We start from the raw sequence: 17,649 nt of genomic DNA, 5'->3' as shown, positions 1-17,649 counted from the left end.
TATTTCTTAAAATACACTTGTCAGTATTCCATTCAAAAATACTGTACAAAAAGGACCTTTATAATTCTCTCTATAAACATTAACATCATATAGAATCTCTCATCTTTTGGTGGTCAGAAGATAGCTATAAATGGAGATTAACCACCACATATGGCAACACCATTATTTCTGGCAATTCTGCACCAACCATCGCTACATTCATCAGAAAATATCCACATACCAAATGGCCTTCAAAACCCCAATTGCTTGTTATATATTAAAAAAAAGGAGAAAAAGATCTTTTAGATCCTTTAGTTGGTGCAGATTCTCCACTGTAGTCCCTGAGGTGCTCAGGGCAGGCTGACCTCACTCAATCAATCCTCCTCCCAAATCTGATCTTACACACAGTCAATTGTCAATGGGCTATTCAGCCTTGGAGGCCCCTTCGTTACATAGCAGGTGACAATGAACAATCGATTCATTGGAGGGTTCAACTTTTATCGTGTATGATCTTAGTTGGGGAGAAAGAAGTTCTCTTTCACATTCTTAGGAAACAGTCTTCAGGGTATGCTTGTGACTCAGCCTGCACCCCAGTCTGGAGATACAACTGTGGCCCACAAATTGCACACACATTACTTGGCTTAACTGACATTAATTACAATTATTGCTTTCAGTTAGAAAGACTGAGAAGCCAAACCCAACACACCATGCCCTACACTTAGGGAGACTAGAACACTTAGCTGTGTTGAGAGAAGGATATAAAAATGCAGGAAGTTATTCAGCTTTTATAAACAGGCATGCATTTGAAAGGGTGGGGGCCATCAAGGGTGAAAATTACTGTTTCACTCTAAGAAGCACATTAGAGATACATCACAGGAAATGGAAATACAATTAACAAAAATTTAAATTATGTATAATCATCTCTGAGGATGCATTGTCTTGGAGCAGGGGAAAAGAGGTGGGACTGAATTTCTGGAGACTTCATTCCAGGTGTAGGAAACAGGTGAAGTGCCCACAGTTCCAAAGTCAGGGGCTGGTTAATTCCATTCTAGTGACTGATAAACTGAATGATATCTGATAACAGTTCTTTTTAAAAACGCGAAATACATTATTTGATAAACCATTTCTGTGTGGGAGGGGAGGGAGGGAAGGAGAGTATGTTGGATTCCCGAGGAAGTCAAGGGAAGTGGAAAAAGCAGTCAAAAAAGCTTACAACAATTTTTCTTTTCGGGTAAAAATACACAGCCCCTTTCGAAAAAGTGAGACAGGGCTTTACTCGTGCAGAATCAAATGTATCAAGTTCATTTGTCTCTCTTTCAATATTCGGTGTGTATGGGTTGCTAGGTGGGAAGGGGAGAGAGTAGTATGGAATGACAGGGGGGTTGCTGGGTGGGAAGGGGAGAGTGTGGTATAGAATGATGAAGGGAGTTGCTGGGTTGGAAGGGGAGGGAGTGGTATAGAATGATGAGGGGAGTTGCTGGGTTGGAAGGGGAGGGAGTGGTATAGAATGATGAAGGGAGTTGCTGGGTTGGAAGGGGAGAGAGTGGTATAGAATGATGAGGGGGGGTTGCTGGGTTGGAAGGGGAGAGAGTGGTATAGAATGATGAAGGGAGTTGCTGGGTTGGAAGGGGAGGGAGTGGTATAGAATGATGAGGGGAGTTCTGGGTTGGAAGGGGAGGGAGTGGTATAGAATGATGAGGGGAGTTCTGGGTTGGAAGGGGAGGGAGTGGTATAGAATGATGAGGGGAGTTCTGGGTTGGAAGGGGAGGGAGTGGTATAGAATGATGAGGGGAGTTCTGGGTGGGAAGGGAGGGAGTGGTATAGAATGATGAGGGGGGGTTGCTGGGTTGGAAGGGGAGAGAGTGGTATAGAATGATGAGGGGAGTTGCTGGGTGCGAAGAGGAGGGAGTGGTATAGAATGATGAGGGGGGGGTTGCTGGGTGCGAATGGGAGGGAGTGGTATAGAATGATGAGGGGAGTTGCTGGGTAGGAAGGGGAGAGAGTGGTATAGAATGATGAGGGGGGTTGCTGGGTGGGAATGGGAGGGAGTGGTATAGAATGATGGGGGGAGTTGCTGGGTGGGAATGGGAGGGAGTGGTATAGAATGATGAGGGAGGTGCTGGGTGGGAAGGGAGGGAGTGATCTCGGATGATAAGGAGGTTGATGATGAGTGCCAGCTAAAACAGGACAGCACTCGTCTATCTTGCAGCTGTTCATTGCCGGCCCCAACAGCGGCTCACTTCAAGCGTCGTATTTCGACAGGATGTTCTTGCAGCGGGTCAGCTCCTTCCGGAGGTCAGCTACCTCCTGGCGCAGGGCGGAATTTTCTTTCTCCAGGAAAGCTGCACGAATGGCTATCTGGTTCTCCTTAAGACGGCGAGCATCCCGGGACCGCTTGGCTGCCATGTTGTTTTTCCTACGTCGTGCCCAGTATTTTTCATCCTGCTCGTAGATTGAATTAAATATGGAGGAATGTTAGACTTAGTAAAAGCAGAAAGAGGCACTGAAGGGGTCAGGGGCAGGAGGGTGACTTTTACATTGCGCGTGAGCCATTGCTGGTGACTGTAGATTGGCCTGTCTTACTTGTATTTACTGACCGAAAGCCAGCTGATCCCCTTCTGTTATTTAACACCCACATCCAAAGTGAAACCATCCCCCAGTGGGCAAATGTCAGTGGGTGGTCCTGTGTATCATCATGTGAGAGTGAGGGATTGTGTGCAGGTGATTTAAACTTGTCCTTCAGCTAATGCGTTCAGTTGTGGACATCCCACATTCACAGGTGTCTGTGCAGGTATTTCCACCCCATAACGGAGTGAATTAAAGACTGTGTCGATTGACACTGTGTCCACACACACTACACACTGCAGCTTGTTCACTGGAATCAGTGCATGCACATGGCTCAGTTTAAAATGGTACAGCTGTGAATAGAATCTGGGGGATGAGGGGTGTGGTAATGACCCTCTCGGTCCCCACTCCCTCTTGTTGAATTCCATGTACTTATGTTCCTTTACATTTGATGCAGTGTGACAATGCGTTTTGGAACTGTGTGCACATGCGGTTGTGACCGATGCTGGGTCAGAGCCTGGCTTTAATAAAATGAGAAACATGTTATTTTTACCCAGACAGACCATTGGAACCACTTGTGGGTCTGTGTATGCAAATCACATGCATAAGCTTCCCAATTCCTGATAAAACTGGCCTGATTCTGTGACAAAGGGAAACACAAACTACCCAGGTCAAACCACTGACGTTGGGAAATAAACTGCTTCCTTTTACCCTTGTTTTGTAATTATACACAGCCAGAAATCTTCGATACATATCTTCTATACTCTGCATCTGCAAAACCTAACACTGTGTTTTCAGACCAACAGCTTCAAGCATTGAAAAAAACATAACCTTAAAATCACCCTGAATTCAATGTGCTTTGTTTTGTACTGAATCTATGCTGATAGTTATTCTCCACACAAGCTTCCTCTTTCCCTCTGTTAATTATCTCTTCAGACCCTATTTACAATCTTTCTATTCCTTTCTCTCTTAAACCACTCCATGTGGCAGAGGTTCGACAACCTAGCAACACACTCCCACAATTTCAGTTTCTTCAAATCAAATCCACGTTACCTGCACAGCCCACTTCTCTCTACATTTCACCCAAACACAAAACGACTAAATCCCTTAATCCCAGCCTCAAGGAAATTTTACAGGACTTGAGAATCGTACAAATCAGAGAAATCAGCAGCTCACAATAATCTTCTTACACATCTCAGTGACTGACGGAACACCGGTTGGAAATAAATTTGAGTTTGTTGTTGACATTAATCATCTGTTGTTGAGGTTTGAGACAGACGCCACTCGGTGAAATTCCCCTCATATCCTTTTGCAACCAATCCATCCTGCCTCAATTTTCTTTCCTCAACTTGGATACCAGGATACCAATCTTTTTCTAACTCACTAAAACGGCCCCTTTCCTGCTTTAAATGTACTGGCTGTGGCTGTATCCATCTTAGACAACAGACAATAGGTGCAGGAGTAGGCCATTCAGCCCTTCGAGCCTGCACTGCCATTCAATATGATCATGGCTGATCATCCTTAATCAGTATCCTGTTCCTGCCTTATCTCCATAAGGAGAAAGTGAGGTCTGCAGATGCTGGAGATCAGAGCTGAAATTGTAGAGGGAGGAAGAGAGCTTCTTCAAGGAAGGTATCCTTGCAAGAGGATTCACAGTATCTCCATAACCTTTGATTCCACTATCCTTGAGAGCTCTATCCAACTTTTTCTTAAATGAATCCAGAGACTGGGTCTCCACTGCCCTCTGGGGCAGAGCATTCCACACAGCCACCACTCTCTGGGTGAAGAAGTTTCTCCTCATTTCTGTCCTAAATGGTCTACCCCGTATTTTTAAGCTGTGTCCTCTGGTTCGGCACTCACCCATCAGCGGAAACATGTTTCCTGCTGCCAGAGTGTCCAATCCTTTCTATGAGGAAACTTATAGCCAAACTCCATCAGGTCGGCAACTGGGGCGAGGGAACCAAGTTCATTCTTGCAGCATTCCGAGTCGGAGTCATTTGGAGGAGGTAAATCAGCCTCTTAGCTGAGATCAGTACCCATGAAATAAAACTTGGATTTCAATGCCAGCAACAGACAGGAAAAGGCTTTGAAAGGTTCCAGATGAGATTTACCCCACATCATGATTCTGGGATGCGGTGATGTGAGGAGATTGGAGAAAGTGAGATTATTTCTTTAGAGCAGGAGGGATTAAGGGGGTGGGGGAGCAGTTCTGAAGGAAGAACTAAAATGTTAACTCTTGATTTCTCTTCACAGATGCTGCCAGACCTGCTGAGCTTTTCCAGCAATTTCTGTTTTTGTCCCTGATTTACAGCACCCACAGTTCTTTCAGTTTTTATTAAGGGAAGGTTTGATGGAGCATTAAACATTATTTAGAGTTTTGATAAAGGGCTATTGTTACCTGTAGCAGGCTCAGTAACTGGGACACACTGATTCAGATACGTAGGAAAAGAACCAGTGGAGAGATGAGGGGAAATATTTTGCAGCATTTTGTTGTCAACTGGAATGCGTTGCCTGGAAGGATGTTGGGAGCAGATTCCATTCTAAAGGAAATTAGATTTAAACTGGAAGGGAATATAAAATGCTGTGAAGTTTGTTGGGCTTTTGTGAGTGGGTCTAATTGAGCAGCTCCCACATACACTAGGGCAAATGGCCCCTTTGTACGCAGTATGATTCTATTTTATTTATTAGCAGAGAGCCAGGATTGAGACTTGGTTAGTTGATGAGCTAGGTACTATCCCAGTTAGCTGTGGAGCTGTCAGACCCGAATGGAATCACATCTGCATCGTTTCAAATCACTGCTTGCTACCGTTTTTTTATATAATGGGTAATAATAACAAAAATCTGACACTGGTGCAGCAGGTTAAAGCTTCTGAACTCCCCCTCCCACCAGTTGCTGAACCAGTTCCAAGTTACCTTCATTTCATCGGGCACGAAGACTTTGCGAGCTTTTTTAATCATCGGTTGGGGCTTCAGTTCCTCATCTGTGAACTTACGCTTGCGAGGGTCAAACATCTCCTGGCCAGGGATGCTGGAGAGTGCCAGATCGGCAGGGTCCGGCTCATAGCTGACTGGCACTTGAATGCTTTCAGGGTCGATGGGACTGGGAGTGTTGCGGGCTGGTGGCAGAACCTGACCTGCAGACACACAGAAGTTAAGGTCAGACATAGAATGGTACAGAATCGTGAAGCACAGAAGTGGGCTAGTTGCTGCATTTATATTATCTGCATAAACCTCCTCCTATCCATCTTCAACTAACCCCCTTCAATATCTCAAAAGTAAGAGTCTCAGTAGGCCATTCAGTCCTTCATCTGTGATAGGGTGAGGATTATCGCAGGTAAGACCTGCTCTGTCCTTCAGTTTATGGATTTGAAGCCAATATCTTTCTGATTCTTGTAATGGACCAGACCAAACCCCCATAAAACATGTGAAGGAGATAGCCTTGACCCTAACTTTTTCTTATTTTAAAGGCAAACGCCACGTGTTGCATTACAGGTGCAATTTGATTGATTAATATCAGGCTTTAAGCAAAACACACTTTATTCATACAGTATGATTAAAATACAAACCAAAAAGAAATTGGACCAACATAACGGAATGATAGATTATTTATAAACGTTCACTGTTCCAACATAGTAACATCCTATAAACACACCCTTGGTAAAGGCAGATTCATTAAAACAGATTATCTCACAAGTTCAAGCAGCAGGAAGAGAAGGCCAGGTTTAGCTGTAACAGAGAGAGAAATAAGAGCTTCCACATCCAGCTTCAAGACCCCAGCAATTGCTGAAAGCTAAAACTAAACATTGTGGTTCTGTGGGACCTTGACCCCACCCATTCAGGTTGCTTCTATTGTTCCAACTTTAAAATAAGCCTCAAGGCCTCACAAGCTGTATACTTTATTGGCTTTAAGCAGACTGCACTGACCCTACTGTCTAATAAATGATGATAGTCCCTCAAATCTAGAATATGAGCTGAGCTGTACAATCCACTCTATCATTAGGGTCATAGCTCATAGAGATGTACAGCATGGAAACAGACCCTTCGGTCCAACCCGTCCATACCAACCAGATATCCCAACCCAATCTAGTCCTACCTGCCAGCACCCGGCCCATATCCCTCCAAACCCTTCCTATTCATATACCCATCCAAATGCCTCTTAAGTGTTGTAATTGTACCAGCCTCCACCACATCCTCTGGCAGCTCATTCCATATACATACCACCCTCTGCGTGAAAAATTCCCCTTAGGTCTCTTATATCTTTCCCCTTTTACCCTAAACCTATGGCCTCTAGTTCTGGACTCCCCGATCCCAAGGGAAAGACCTTGTCTATTTACCCTATCCATGCCCCTCATAATTTTGTAAACCTCTATAAGGTCACCACTCAGATCCTATGCTCCAGGGAAAACAGCCCCAGCCTATTCAGCCTCTCCCTGTAGCTCAAATCCTCCAACCCTGGCAACATTCTTGTCAATCTTTTTTGAACCCTTTTAAGTTTCACAACATCTTTCTGATAGGAAGGAGACCAGAATTGCACGCAATATTCCAACAGTGGCCTAATCAATGTCCTGTACAGCTGCAACATGCCCTCCCAACTCCGTACTCAATACTCTGACCAATAAAGGAAAGCATACCAAACGCCTTCTTCACTATCCTATCTACCTGCGACTCCACTTTCAAGGAGCTATGAACTGCACTCTGAGGTCTCTTTGTTCAGCAACACTCCCTAGGACCTTACCATTAAGTGTATATGTCCTGCTAAGATTTGCTTTCCCAAAATGCAGCACCTCACATTTATCTGAATTAAACTCCATCTGCCACTTCTCAGCCCATTGGCTCATCTGGTCCAGATCCTGTTGTAATCTGAGGTAACCCTCTTCGCTGTCCACGACGCGTCCAATTTTGGTGTCATCAGCAAACTTACTAACTGTACCTCTTATGCTCGCATCCAAATCATTTATGTAAATGACAAAAAATAGAGGACCCAGCACCCATCTTTGTGGCACTCCACTGGTCACATGCCTCCAGTCTGAAAAACCACCTTCCACCACCACCCTCTGTCTTCTACCTTTGAGCCAGTTCTGTATCCAAATGGCTCATTCTCCCTGTATTCCATGAGATCTAGCTGCAAATGTGTTGCTGGTCAAAGCACAGCAGGTTAGGCAGCATCTCAGGAATAGAGAATTCGACGTTTCGAGCATAAGCCCTTCATCAGGAATTTGCTAATCAGTCTCCCATGGGGAATCTTGTCAAACGCCTTACTGAAGTCCATATAGATCACATCTACTGCTCTGCCCTCATCAATCCTCTTTGTTCCTTCTTCAAAAAAAACTTAATCAAGTTAGTGAGACATGATTTCCCACGCACAAAGCCATGGTGACTATCCCTAATCAGTCCTTGCCTTTCCAAATACATGTACATCCTGTCCCTCAGAATTCCCTCCAACAACTTGCCCACCACCGAGGTCAGGCTCACCAGTCTATAGTTCCCTGGCTTGTCTTTACCGCCCTTCTTAAACAGTGGCACCACATTTGCCAACCTCCAGTCTTCTGGCACCTCACCTGTGACTATCGATGATACAAATATCAGTAACATCTTGCTCACAGGAGCAATTCATACAGTCATTGGCTCCAGTTCAGTTATTGGACAATAATCTAGAGATTGAGCGTTCAAATCCTGCTGTGGACCATTGACAGCAGACTCTGGAGAGAAAACAGAATCACAGAAACCTTACCATGTGGAAACAGGCCATTTGGCCCATCAAGTCCACACTGACCCTCTGGGGGGCACTGCAGCCAGACCCATCCTCCTTCCCTATAAGCCTTTACTTCCCATGGCTAATCCACCTGACATACACATTCCTGCACACTATGGGCAATTTAGCACGGACAGTCCACCTAACCTGCACATCGTGGGAGGAAATCAATGCAGACACGGGGAGAATGCGCAAATTCTACACAGGCAGTGACCAGAGGCTGGAATCGAACCCGGGTCCCTGGTGCTGTGAGGCAGCAGTGCTAACCACTGAGCCAATGTTTTGAGTCCAGCAATCCTTCTTCCGAATCATTCTGGAAAAGAGTTGCTGAACCTGAAATTTTAGCTCTCTTTCTCCCTTTCTCTCCAGACCTGCAGAATTTCTCCAGTGTTTCCCATTTTTGATAACTGGGAGAAGATGGATAAGCATGAAGGAGAAAGGAATAGATGGTTGCACAGAGAGGATTAGATGGAGTTGTGTTTCGGTGCTGTATGTTCTATGCAAATTTATAATATTAACGTGAAAATGCAGTGCTGCATTCCCCATAACCCACAGTAAAGTGCACCTGATGTTACATGATTCCACCACACGAGGGAGTATGTGTAGAATAAGTGAAACAAGATTCAGCACTGACAGACTGACCAAAGGGAACCCAGCATCTGCAGTCATTGTTTTTACCTATCTGATCAAAGGGAGCGTCAGATACTGAGTCAGACAGCTGGGGTACACATGGGTGCATGCCCTGAAACTGTCACTCAGTAACTCCTTGGAATGCTCCATTACTGCACATCCCCCACCTCCCTCACACAAACACAATACAATGCTCCCTCACTAACGCCTCTCACTGCACCCTGGATTATTGACTGTTAACTTAAAATTCTCCAGCCTGTACCCTGACTTGTACAACCATTACCCGTGCTTGCTTATCCATGAGTTACTCATGTAACACTTCAATTTTAAACTGTGTTCAAATCCTCCCATGACCTTCTCCAGACCATCCACCATCGGGGATATCCGTGCCCCTCTGATTCTGTCCTCTTTGACTTCAGCTGCTAAAGTGTAAAGATCTGGAATTCCTTCAAAGCACTACAACTCTTTCCTTCAAGCAGTTGATGAAATGTTCCTCTAGTCACACCTTTTGGATTATAACCTGGTGTCATCTGACTTCTGATGTCATCCACCCCAGTTCAACACCAGCAGCTCCACATCATTGCTAAAAGTGTGCATGTGTGTGTGAGTGAGTGAGTGAGTGAGCGTGCGTGCGTGCGGAGAGAGAGAGAGAGAGAGAGAGAGAGAGAGAAAGTATTTAACTGTACATATGTGCATGTTCATAGAATCACATTCAACTCTGATGCATTCCAGGATAAACAGCTTAACTGCTGAAACTTGGAAAATTTTCCACTTGTCACCAAGTGTGAAAACCGACCAGTGTCTGTGATAGACTAACTGAGGGAGCAAGGGATGTTGTCCAAGTCCAAAAACTAGCCATTAGAGATTAGGGATTTGAAGTTGTCAGAATATTCATTATAATGGTGACTGTGACAGAAAACTCAGTTTGATAACAAAAATGAAGATATACCTGTTGCGTTCCTCCTCATCTGAGCAGATCCTGTGTATGCACAGGGCTTGTCTGTTAACTTGCTTCTGTCTCTCATTAATTGGATTATAGATCATCCCTTCACATGATTTTCAGCTATTGACACTTTACTCACACCATCTGACACTTTTGATCACCTGCAGAGATTTATTATTCAACATTTCACTCCCCCCGTTTGTATGGTTTTTTAATCTCTCTGCCCCAATCTCTCAGCCTTTAAATTCGGTTTCTGTGTGTTTTTCTTTCACTTCACCTGACAAAGGGGCTACATGCTGTGATTTCAAATAAATCTGCATACGTCACCTGTATATCTATAACCTGGTGTCATGTGACTTTTGACATTTCTAGCAGTTGAAAAGAGTGGAGCATCAAAGAATAGTAGGAAACCTGGTACCCAGAAAGATCCTCAGAGATGGGGACAGGGTGCAGTCTATTTCCATGTGCTAGAAGCTACACATATAAAAACACAGAACCTCACTTTATGTAGGCAAAAGTAACTTGTATATACATCGCACCCTTTTCAAAGCAAGGGGCATGAAGACAAATTCTGCTGCATTTACATGGTAACACCTTGCACAGAGTGCACCTGCCACTCTGAGAATGAAGATTGACAGTTAAACCTCATGGAGAAAAATAGACCAAAAACAGTGACACTTTGAAAAGGATGAAGATAGATAAAGGCAGTGATCACATGGGAAGTGAATCATATGGAGAAAGAAACTTACACTGCTGTCTGACCCAGCAGTAACCTGCATAGCTTCTGCCTTTGCTGTCTGGTTTCAATTCTCTCTGGACATTGTTTATTTTTCTTAGAATGAATTCCGAACAGCAAGATCGACTGCTGAGCTTGAAGGAACCTCCATATGGGAGCTCCCAGCATGGGGCAGCTAAGTGATTGGTTTGAAAGTACAGCCTTACTGTTTTTTCTTTTATAAATCTACATTAGTGAGTAGAGAGGGTTTTGTTTTTGATTACATGTTTTGAAATCTGTTTCTTAATTAAACTTTAAAAATATAAAGCATTGGTACTAAGTTAGCCTGGAGCAGTGTTTTTCAGAGCAGTAAGACTGTGCTAATTTCTGTAGATTATTAAGGTGCAAAGATGGCCCTTAGTAGAGTAATATGCTCTTCCTGTCGGATGTGGCAGATTAGGGAGAGTTTCCTTGTTACTGATGGTTATGTCAGCAGGAAGTGTCTTTGGTTGCGAATCCTATCACATTGCATGGATTGGTTGCAGGGGCAGTTAGAGGCAATGAGGAATTTACAGGAGCCAGAGGGGTGTGATGGGAAGGAGATAAACTGCACATACAGTCAGGTAATTGGGTTACCTCCAGGAAAGGTAGGCGAGGGAGTGCAGGAGTCTCCTGTGGCTATCCCCATCTTAAACAAGTATATTGTTTTGGAAAATGTAGGTGGTGATGAACTCCCAGGGGAATGTAGCACGAATAGGTTTCTGATATCGAGACTGGCTTTATTGTTGGGTTGGGGACTCTCTAGTCCAAGGCACAGACAAACGCCTCTGTGGCCAACAGGAAAATATCAAAATGGAGGGTCGCCTCCCTGGTACCAGGATCAAGGATGTCTCAGAGAGGGTGCAGAATGTTCTCAAAAGGGGAGAGGGGCCAGCAGGAGGTCGTTGTCCACATCGGAACAACATAGGAAGGGAAAAGGATGAGATTCTGAGGACAGAATATAGAAAGTTAGGCAGGAATTTAAAAAGGAAGTCCTGTGAGGGCAGGAATAGGAGGGTAGAGCAGATGAATGCATAGCTGAGGAGCTGGTGTATGAGAGAAGGATTCACATTTTTGGATCATTGGAATCTCTTCCTGGGAATAAGTGACCTGGACAAGAAGGATGGATTGCACCTAAATTGGAAGGGAACAAACATACTTGCAGGGAAATTTGCTAGAGCTGCTCGGGAGGATTTAAACAAGTAAGATGTGGGATGGGGGTGCGGCGGGGGGGGGGGGGGGGGGGGGGGGGGGTGGAGGTGGAGGAAAGACCCAGGGACTTAGGGAAGAAAGAGATCAATCTGAGACTGGTACAGTTGGGAACATTATCGACTCAGTCAAGGCAGGCAGGGACAAAGCAGAGAATAAGATCGGAATGACACATTAAACTGCATTTATTTCAATGCAAGGGGCCTAACAGGGAAGGCAGATGAATTCAGGGCATGGTTAGGAACATGGGACTGGGATATCATAGCAGTTACAGAAATGTGGCTGAGGGATAGACAGGGCTGGAGCTTAATGTTCCAGGATACAAATGCTCCATGAAGGATAGAAAGGGAGGCAAGAGAGGAGGGGGAGTGGCATTTTTGATAAGGGATAGCATTACAGCTGTGCTGAGGGAGGATATTCCAGGGAATATATCTAGGGAAGTTACTTGGGTGGAACTGAGAAATAGGAAAGGGATGATCACCTTATTGGGATTGTACCACAGAATGCCCCAACAGTCAGCAGGAAATTGAGAAACAAATTCTAAGGAGATCTCAGTTACCTGTATGGTAGGGGATTTTAACTTTCCAAACATCGACTGGGACTGCCATAGTGTTAAGGGTTTAAATGGAGAGGAATTTATTAAGTGTGGACAAGAATATTTTCTGATTCAGTATGTGGATGCACATACGAGAAAAGGTGCAAAACGTGACCTACTCTTGGGAAATAAGGCAGGGGAGGTGACTGAGGTGTCAGTGGGGGAGCACTTTGGGGCCAGTGACTATAATTCTATTAGTTTTAAAATAGTGATGGAAAAGGATAGACCAGATTTAAAAGTTGAAGCTCTAAATTGGAGGAAGGCTAATTTAACAGCATTAGGCAAGAACTTTCAAAGCTGATTGGAGGCAGATGTTCGCAAGTAAAGGGACGGCTGGAAAATGGGAAGCCTTCAGAAATGAGATCATGAGAGTCTGGAGACAATGTTTTTTTTCCCCGTTAGTGTGAGGGGAAATGTGTAGGGAATGCTGGATGACTAGAGAAAATAAGGTTTTGTTCAAGAATAAGAAGGAAACATATGTCAGGTAGAGGCAGCAGAAATCGAGTGAATCCCTAGAAGAGTCTATAGGTAATAGGAGGGAAATCAAGAGGGCAAAAAGAGGACATGAGATAACATTGGCAAATAGGGTTAAGGAGAATCCAGAGGGATCTTGTAAATACTTTAAGGACAAAAGGGTATACTTTTGTAACTACAGGAAATAGGGGAGCTAGTAATCAAGTATTTTGCATCAGTGTTGACTGTGAAGGAGGACATGGAAGATATAGAACGTGGGGAAATAAATAATGACCCCTTTGAAAAATATCCATATTAAGAGGTGGTGGTACTAGATGTCTTGAAATGCATAAAAGATGGATAAATCCCAGGACCTAATCAGATGTACCCTAGAACTCTGTGGGAACAAGCTTTGAGAAGATTTGTAGCTCAAGTTGAGTTCTGGATGTAAGTTTGCTCACTGAGCTGGAAGGTTCGTTTTCAGATGTTTCGTGACCATACTAGATATCAGTGAGCCTCCGGTGAAGCACTGGTGGTATGTCCCACTTTTTATTTATGTGTTTAGGTTTCCTTGGGTTGGCGATGTCATGTCCTGTGGTGACAATTTCCTGTAATGTCATTTCCTGTTCTTTTTCTCAGGGATGGTAAATAGGATCCAAGGCAATGTGTTTGATGATAGAGTTGCTCATAGGAAAATCACCTATACAGTGCATTCAAAAAGAACTGGTACCAAATGAACACAGTCCACCGATTTCTTAGCATCAAACCCAAACAAGCAGACAAAACGCGTCCAGAAACCTTAGCCACTCTCGCCTACATCAAAGACATCTCGGAAATGACTGCCACACTATCAGACCCCTTGGCATCTGGTAGCCCACAAACCCACCAACAAACTAAAACAGCAGCTAATGGAATTGAAAGACACTAAACAGACAAGCAAAATTAATGTCATTTACAAAATACCTTGCAAGAACTGTAACAAACACTACATTGGACAAACAGGCAGAAAACTAGCCTCCAGGATACATGAACATCAACATCAACTAGCTATAAAAAGACATGGCCCACTTTTGATAATAACCTTACATACAGATGAGGAAGGACACCACTTTGACTGAGAGAACACATCCATCCTTGGACAAACCAAACAGAGACACGCACGAGAATTCCTAGAAGCATGACATTCCAACCAGAACTCTATCAACAAACACATCAACTTGGATCCCATTTACCACGACCTGAGGAAAAGAACAGGAAATGACATCACCATGGGAAATGATGTCACCAACCCATGGAAACCTAAACACACAAATAAAAGCCAGTCATACCACCAGTGCTTTACCGGATGTTACCTAGTATGGTGATGAAACGTCTGAAAACAAACCTTCCAGCTCAGTGAGCAAACTTACATCCAGAACTCTGTGGGAAGTTAGGGAAGAGATTGCTGGGCCCCTTACTGAGATATCTGTATCATCGATAGTCACAGATGAGGTGCCGGGCGACTAGAAGCTGTTGTGGTATCACTGTTTAAGAAAGGTGGTAATGACAAGCCAGGGAACTATAGACCAGTGAGCTTGATATCGGTGGTGGGCAAGTTGTTGGAGGGAATCCTGAGGGACAGGATGTACAGGTATTTGGAAAGGCAAAGACTGATCAGGGATAGTCAACATGGATTTGTGTGTGAGAAATCATGTCTCAATTATTTTTAAACTGTTTTTGAAGAAGTAACAAAGAAGACTGATAAGGGCAGAGTGGTGGATGTGATCTATATGGACTTCACTAAGGGGTTTGACAAGGTTCCCCATGGAAGACTGGTTGTAAGGTTAGATCTGGAATAGAGGGAGGATGAGCCATTTGGATACAGAACTGGCTCTAAGGTAGAAGATAGGAAATGGTGGTGGTGGTGGGTTGCTTTTCAGGCTAGAGGCCTGTGACCAGTGGTGAGTCACAAGGATCAGCGCTGGGTCCACTACTTTTCGTCATTTATATAAATGATTTGGATGTGAACTTAGGAGGTATAGTTAGTACGTTTGCAGATGACATCAGAATTGGAGGTGTACTGGACAGCAAAGAAGATTACCTCAGAGTACAACAGGATCTTGATCAGATGGGCCAATGGGCTGAGGAGTGGCAGATGGAGTTTAATTTAGATAAATGTGAGGTACTGCATTTTTGGCAAGGAAATTAGGGCAAGATTTGTACACTTATTGGTAAGGTCCTAGGAAGTGTTGCTGAACAAAGAGACCTTAGAGTGCAGGTTCATAGCTCCTTGAAAGCGGAGTTGCAGGTAGATAGGATAATGAAGGCTGTGTTTGGTATGCTTTCCTTTATTGGTCAGAGTATTGAGTACAGGAGTTGGGAGGTCATGTTGCGACTGTACAGGACATTGGTTAGGCCACTGTTGGAATACTGCATGCAATTCTCCCTGTTATAGGGAGGATGTTGAGAAACTTGCAAGGGTTCAAAAAAGATTTACAAGGATATTGCCAGGGTTGGAGGATTTGAGCTATAGGGAGAGGCTGAATAGGCTGGTGCTGTTTTCCCTGGAACATCGGAGGCTAAGGGGTGATCTTATAGAGTTTTATACAATCATGAGGGGCATGGATCGGGTAAATCGACAAAATTCTTTCCTCGAGTTGGGGGTGGAGGGGGGGGGGGGGGGGGGGGGGGGGAGTCCAAAACTAGAGAGCATAGGTTGAAGTTGAGAGGGGAAAGATTTAAAAGGAACCTAATGGGCAACTTTTTCACACAGAGGGTGGTGCATGTGTGGAATGAGCTGCCAGAGGAAGTGGTGGACGCTGGTACAACAACAACATTTAAAAGGCATCTGGATGGGGATATGAATAGGAAGGGTTTGGAGGGATATGGGCCAGGTGCTGGCAAATGGGCTAGGTTTATTTAGGATATCTGGTTGGCATGGACGAGTTGGACTGAAGGGTCTGTTTCCGTGCTGTGTATCTCTTTGGCGTTCTCGCTACCTCCCCTTGGTAACGGTGGTTCAACCCCCTCCCGTCATGCTGTTTAAAATGGTTTCTCTGTCTTCCCCCCCACCAGATCTGCATCCGAGTTCTCATGAAGACAAGATGAAAAGCTTGAAATTCTAGTCTCTTTGTCGCAATGTTTAAGTTTATTAAGCATTTGTTTTTTGGCCTCAAGAGCACCGAAATAGATCACAAAAGAATTAAAAACAGACAATATGAAAATGATTGTCATTTGGCAGCAATGTTCTGCAAATCGTCTGTTAATTGTGATGGTTTTTTTAAATTAAAAAGCTGATTTATTGCTTGATGTGTTTGATGTTTGTGTTAAAACTTGTCACCTCTCTCTCCACAAGTGCTGTTGTTTTCTGGATTATGGCTTTAAATGGAAACATTCCTCTGGGAGTCTCTGGGATTAATAAACTGCTGGACTAATGTTTCCGACTCAGAATCTGCACTCAACAACAATTTGCATTCATATAGTGCCTTTAACATCTTGCCTCACTGTTGTTATCGAGCATAGTTTGAATATGAGCTATGCAACATGCCATTTGGCCCAGTAATCCAAAGTGATCAGATGTGTTTTAACAAATATATTAAACAGAGAGAGATGAAAAGGTCTACAGCAGGAGGTCCAGAACGTATGGCCTGTGGAAATGCAATGAAAATTGGGGACGTTAGGAATTGAGGGAGTTCAGATGGAGGACTTAAAGTGTTTGCAGTTCTACTGAGGGTCAGGGCTATAAAGGGATTTGAGGAGAAGGGACAACAATTTAAAATTAATGCATTATAGCACCTGGAGCCAATGCAGCTCGGAAGGCATGAATGAACAGGACTCAGTGAGTGCAACGATGGAGAACAAAGCTGCAGTTTTACTGGGCAGTTTTGTCAGACACTCACAGAGCACGTGTTAGGAAGCAGCTATCCTCCATGAGTGTGGAATGAACAGACACATGGACATCAATAGTTTTCCAAAACAGACCTAAACAAGAAGACTCAACACACCCAGAGACTCTAGCCACCCTGCCATACATTAAAGCCATCTTGGAAATGACGACCAGACTACTCCAGCCCCTTGGCATCATGGGAGCCCACAATTCTACCACCACACTGGAACAGCTCTGGATAAATTTAAAGGACCCTGTACCAACAACCAGCAGAACGAACGTCATATACAAAATACCCTGCAACAAACGGGTAGGAACTAGCCACCAGGATACAAAGACCATCTATCACTGGTATCCACACACACAGAGAGATGGAGAGGGACACCAGTACGACTGGGACAATACATCCATCCTGGGACAGGCTAAAGAAAGACACACACTGGAATTCGTAGCAGTTTGGCATTCAAACTGGAACTCCATTAACAAACATATCAACTTGGACCTCATTTACCAACCTCAGACACAGAACCGGATGTGATATCACCCACCACAACAAACCAAGGCAGATAAATAGCAAGCGGGACAGAACACCAGCGCTTCATCAGAGGCTCACTGATGATGTTACCTAGCATGGTGACAAAACATCTGAGAACAAACCCACCAGCTCAGCGAGCAAACTTACAACCCAAAACAGGCAATGCTCTGATGAAGGGCTGATAGGGCACTTTGGCTAAATTCTCTTTGGACCTGCACTGAACAGGGGTGCCTGGTGCTGCAGTCATTTTCCACACACTCATCCACCTCACATGCTCAGGCCACATGACCAACTCTCTCTCTCTCTCTCTCTGCCTGCTTCCAACACCTCACTGTCTCTCTTTTCAAAGTGCTAAATAACAGCAGAAAA

At 44.2% G+C, this 17,649-nt stretch overlaps 1 protein-coding gene across 2 annotated transcripts in view; it reads right to left on the bottom strand.

Moving 5' to 3' along the window:
- Window positions 1-1,461: 1,461 nt before the first annotated feature.
- The window catches only part of LOC132827896 (hepatic leukemia factor-like), a 48,266-nt gene continuing 32,078 nt past the window's right edge, over window positions 1,462-17,649 (bottom strand). The window contains exons 3-4 of one of the 2 annotated variants that reach the window (XM_060844676.1): window positions 5,458-5,678; window positions 1,462-2,424 (exon numbers count right to left, since the gene is read on the bottom strand). In XM_060844676.1, coding sequence (XP_060700659.1) covers window positions 2,221-2,424; window positions 5,458-5,678 — 425 coding nt within the window. In that variant the 3' untranslated portion in view covers window positions 1,462-2,220. The remainder of the gene's footprint in view (window positions 2,425-5,457; window positions 5,679-17,649) is intronic. The other variant, XM_060844677.1, reaches the window with a different exon arrangement.

This window comes from Hemiscyllium ocellatum, chromosome 25, assembly GCF_020745735.1.
Source record: "Hemiscyllium ocellatum isolate sHemOce1 chromosome 25, sHemOce1.pat.X.cur, whole genome shotgun sequence".
NCBI classification, from domain to species: Eukaryota; Metazoa; Chordata; class Chondrichthyes; order Orectolobiformes; family Hemiscylliidae; genus Hemiscyllium; species Hemiscyllium ocellatum.
This window is presented reverse-complemented; position numbering and strand designations above follow the sequence as displayed.